At 37.7% G+C, this 4,666-nt stretch overlaps 1 protein-coding gene across 1 annotated transcript in view; it reads left to right on the plus strand.

The window, feature by feature from the left end:
• The window catches only part of LOC107712539 (cystathionine beta-synthase-like), an 18,902-nt gene that overhangs the window by 10,758 nt on the left and 3,478 nt on the right, over positions 1–4,666 (plus strand). The window contains exons 8-14 of the mRNA XM_016517848.1: positions 491–616; positions 1,325–1,409; positions 1,565–1,670; positions 1,937–2,014; positions 3,603–3,737; positions 3,904–4,012; positions 4,095–4,179. Coding sequence (XP_016373334.1) covers positions 491–616; positions 1,325–1,409; positions 1,565–1,670; positions 1,937–2,014; positions 3,603–3,737; positions 3,904–4,012; positions 4,095–4,179 — 724 coding nt within the window. The remainder of the gene's footprint in view (positions 1–490; positions 617–1,324; positions 1,410–1,564; positions 1,671–1,936; positions 2,015–3,602; positions 3,738–3,903; positions 4,013–4,094; positions 4,180–4,666) is intronic.

A 4,666-nucleotide genomic window follows, 5' to 3' on the forward strand; every position in this document is an offset into this window, starting at 1 on the left:
AAGTTTTCTGTGAGGGGTAGGGGTGGGTTTAGGTGAAAAAGTGTATATGTCCCCATTTAGATAGCTAAGTGAACGCGTGTGCATGTGTGTAAAATAGTATATCCGTCTGGCGAGTAAACAAAAAAATGTACTAGCCACTGGCGATTATATTGCCAAGGTGTGCGTAGAGGGTTGAGAGGCGAAGAGAAGAATGGCAGATAATTGCCAAATGATGATGATCAAAGCTTGTCGCATTAAACAAAAAAGACTTGAGACTGTAAAGGTGCTTCAGCGAATGTACTTATTTCAGTTTTTTTATTTTTAATAAATTTACGAAGTTGTGACAATTCTGTTTTTGCTTTGTCAGTATGGTGTATGGAGTGTAGATTGATGTGGAAAAAAAGTAATTTATAGCAGTTTAACATAAGGCAGCAACATAACAAAATGTGAAAAAATGAATGCAAGGCACTGTAAGTCTAGACTCATCTGAAGTGTATCTGTGTTTTGGTAGATTGTTGCGGTGGACCCAGAGGGCTCGATCCTCGCTGAGCCTGATGAGCTGAACCGGACTGATAAAACCCAGTATGAGGTGGAGGGCATCGGATATGACTTTATACCCACCGTCCTGGATAGATCTGTGAGTGACTCTACATAAGTGTAGGTTTGAATATAAGTCTAATGTCCTTTATGAATTGTATATGATAGGGCTCTTCAGCTGGCACATTTGAACATTACTTTTCTAAAAATTATATATGGATAATTAAGGAAACCTAAGTTGCTTCAGTCAGGTAAGTGTTCATCCTGAAATTGTATTAACAATATCAAAGTTATTCTCACATGTACATTTGTACAATTTTACTAAAAAGGCCTTTTACTTGCTAACAAAGTATAATCTAGCAATCAGACAACTGAAAGCATGTAGTAGATTGTGCGCAAGAGGTTTTTCAGCAAAGTTTGATCATTTCAAGGATTTAGACGTGTGTATCAAATGTGATAATGTAGGCTAAAAAAGGTTAAAAGTATATATTTCTATTCTAAAATAAATGTATACTATTAAGGGTGTTTGGGTTTGGTTGGTTTGGTTTTTTGTGTTGACGTTGTTTCCAGTAAAAGTGCTAAGGTCAAATATACTCAACTCTCATATCTGAATAATTTGACCCCTGAAAGGAAGAGTCCTGCTTTTTGATACCCATGTGTTTGTTGCAATAGTCTACTCACTGGTTTTGCTATTCTGTTCTTTACCAGAAGATGACAGTAGAAGTAAAGTTTTGGCTTACTGTGTTCTACTGTTGAGAGACAGCAGGCAGTTCATGTACAAATCACACACATTGTGTTTTTATTTCAGTTGGTTGACAACTGGTACAAATCCAACGATGAGGAATCTTTTGCCATTGCCCGAATGCTTATAAGAGATGAAGGGCTGTTGTGTGGTAAGCACATTATCCTTTCTTAACATGCACCCTAATGTCACACATTTTACATTTTACAGCATCTTAAATTGGGGCTTAATGTCTATGAAAAGTAATGTCATGATTGTAGTAGATTTGTTTGTATATACCACATTGTTTATGTTCTCTGTTGTCAGGTGGGAGCTCGGGCACTGCCATGGCGGCTGCAGTAAAGTTTGCTAAAGAGCTGAAGGAGGGACAGCGCTGTGTCGTGATTCTGCCAGACTCTATTCGCAACTACATGTAAGGAAAATCAGAGAGATGAACAAGAATTGGCTACAAGCTTATTCAGTTTCAGTTTTTCCAGGGAACACAAAATAATTACATGTATTCCTTAAATGCACTGTAAGCTGCTTTAGTTGAAAGCATCTGCCAAATTTATAAATATAAAATATATTCTCACCCTTGACTGGCTTTTTTCCACAAAGACAACTAGCTTCACAAAAGCTTGGCTCAGTCTGAAGCAATGGATGTTAATCATCATTTTGTATTTAAAATTTACTCTACAGGTCCAAGTTCTTGAGTGATAAGTGGATGTTCCAGAAGGGCTTTCTGAGGGTGGAAGACATCATGGTGAATAAACCCTGGTGAGCAGATGATCATTTTGTCACTTAAGATTTAGTGTGTATATGTGAGACTGGGGCTATTTGTCGCATTTTATTGGTAATTTATTTATTTGGCATTTATTAGGGTACATTTATTTTTAGAAGTAAATTTCTATGTAGGTATATAACTAAAGATGGCATAAGACAACATAATAACAGGACATGTTGTCACACTGTACACTCTTAAAAATAAAGGTTTGATATTGGCATTATTGGTTCTATGAATAACCTTTAACATCCATACACTAGTCCATCCATATATTATTTTATTTTTATGGCAACACTGTGAAAAAACCCTTTTTAAATTTTTAAGAGTGTATGGGGTAAGTTGTCACAGTGCAACCTGTCATTTTATAAGCTATCCAGCAAAATGTAAACAGTAAAACAATTAAAACTGCAAAACAATTCATGTAACAGCACATTTAAAGGGGTCATATGATGCTGCTAAAAAGAACATTATTTTGTGTATTTGGTGTAATGTGTTTATGCGGTTTAAGGTTAAAAAAACATTTTTTTCCACATACTGTACATTATTGTTTCTCTATGCCCCGCCTTTCTGAAACGCGTCGATTTTTACAAAGCTCATCGGTCTGAAAAGCGAGGTGTGCTGTGATTGGCCAGCTATCCAGTGTGTTATGATTGGCCGAATACCTCAAGCGTGTGACGGAAATGTTACGCCCCTACCATACTGTGATGATGCCCTGTCAGGCCGGAGCGATGATTCAAAAACAATAAAACCCATTATAAACGAGGCATTCGTTGCATCCAGTGGGGACATAATTATGGATTATAATGACTTATACTGTCTTTTTACGCGTTGCGTTGCATAAAACCATGTCTGCATTTGTGATCGGAGAAATTACAAACAACAAGTCCTACTCTACACTGCTCAAAACTCGCATTTGAAAAATCAGTGGCAAATTCTTTAAATATAAAAAACGTACTTACAGGTTGTGAGTCAGTGTGTTAGAACGAGCCGTTTTAGGGGGGCGTGGCAGAGTCTTAACTTTGATAAAGAATATCTCTTTGGATTTGAGACTTTAGTCTTTGCAACTTCAGGGATCTTATCTATGCACAATCAGCTTGTAACACTCCAAAGAGAAAGGAAAACTAGAAATCGCATCATATGACCCCTTTAAGATGTATTCTACAAAAACGTCAAACCATTATTTTGGGTGGCAAATGTTAAAATTAATTAATGTTAAACATTTTAAATACAATTTAAATCATGACCCGCAAATATGAAAAATACTCTTGTCCTATGAACAAATTTTCATTATATAGTTGACACATTTCTGAGGTTTTATTTTTATTTATTTATTTATTTATTTATTGAGGCGGGGCATAGAGGACTTACAATAATGTACAGTATTTGAAAAATAATGTGTTTTTTGAACATTAAAGCATGTCAACATATTCTGTTACACCAAATACACCAAATAATGATCTTTAAAAAAGCATCATATGACCCCTTTAATACAATCTCTAGGTATTTAGAACCTAGTCATCATCTCGTTTTCGATCCTGAGTTTATTCATTTTTAATTCTCCCTTCATTCAATTTCTTCCAGGTGGTGGAATCTGAAATTACAGAGTCTAAACCTTTCTGCTCCACTAACTGTGCTGCCCACAGTCACATGCCAAAAAACCATCAAAATCTTGAAAGAAAAGGGCTTTGACCAGGCACCTGTCGTAGATGAAGCTGGGTGAGCAATACATGCAACAAATAACATTTTAATCAACATTAAAATGGTGACAACCTCACTGTAATTGTCATCAGTACTTATTGTATTAAAGCTATATTGTCATTGTAATTGAAGATGATTAAAAGTGAGGAGTGGAATGCAGTTGTGTTTGGCTTGCTCTCTGCAGGTTGATTCTGGGAATGGTAACCCTGGGAAACATGCTTGCCTCTGTGCTTGCAGGAAAGGTCAAGCCCTCTGACCCTGTCATCAAAGTGCTCTATAAACAGTTCAAGCGGGTGAGTGCAATTCTTTTAGAAAGGATAGTTTGAGCTCACTCACTCCATCTGACATTACTTTATCCATTTTTGCCTGTTTTAGATTCGTCTGACTGACAATCTGGGAAAGCTGTCTCGGATCTTGGAAACAGATCATTTTGCCCTGGTGGTCCATGAGCAGATACAGTGTGAGTGTTTATCCACACAAGGACTTCAATATGTCAGAATAATGTGCTTTCGATTGTTTTACAAAAATGCATTAGCTATGTTTGCAAGGTAAATTCAGATGTAGGAAAACGTCTCAGGTTACTTATGTAACCATGGTTCCCTGAGTAGGGAACGAGACACTGCAACCTCTAGGGGATGCTATGGGTAACGCCTCGTCGTGACCCGTGTCTGAAGCATACATTCAAAAAACACCGAATTTTGCAGTGCCGTGCCGGGGGCCTGATGATCAAGACTGTGATCTGGCCGCAGAGTGAGGTAATCACTGCAAGTGAACTAACCTCGGTCAGGTGGAGAGATGGTGGTTACAGGGGAATTAGGAAGGAGAAGATAAGGGCAGATGTTAAACCCCCCGAGGGAAATGAGTAGATACTCAAGTATCACTCTGATCCGCTGACGCCTCGTCTGGATCACATCCCTTAGGTCTTGCCTACCTCCCTTTGACCCGCG

Source organism: Sinocyclocheilus rhinocerous, unplaced genomic scaffold (genome assembly GCF_001515625.1).
Source record: "Sinocyclocheilus rhinocerous isolate Xijiao unplaced genomic scaffold, SAMN03320098_v1.1 scaffold1952, whole genome shotgun sequence".
NCBI classification, from domain to species: domain Eukaryota; kingdom Metazoa; phylum Chordata; class Actinopteri; order Cypriniformes; family Cyprinidae; genus Sinocyclocheilus; species Sinocyclocheilus rhinocerous.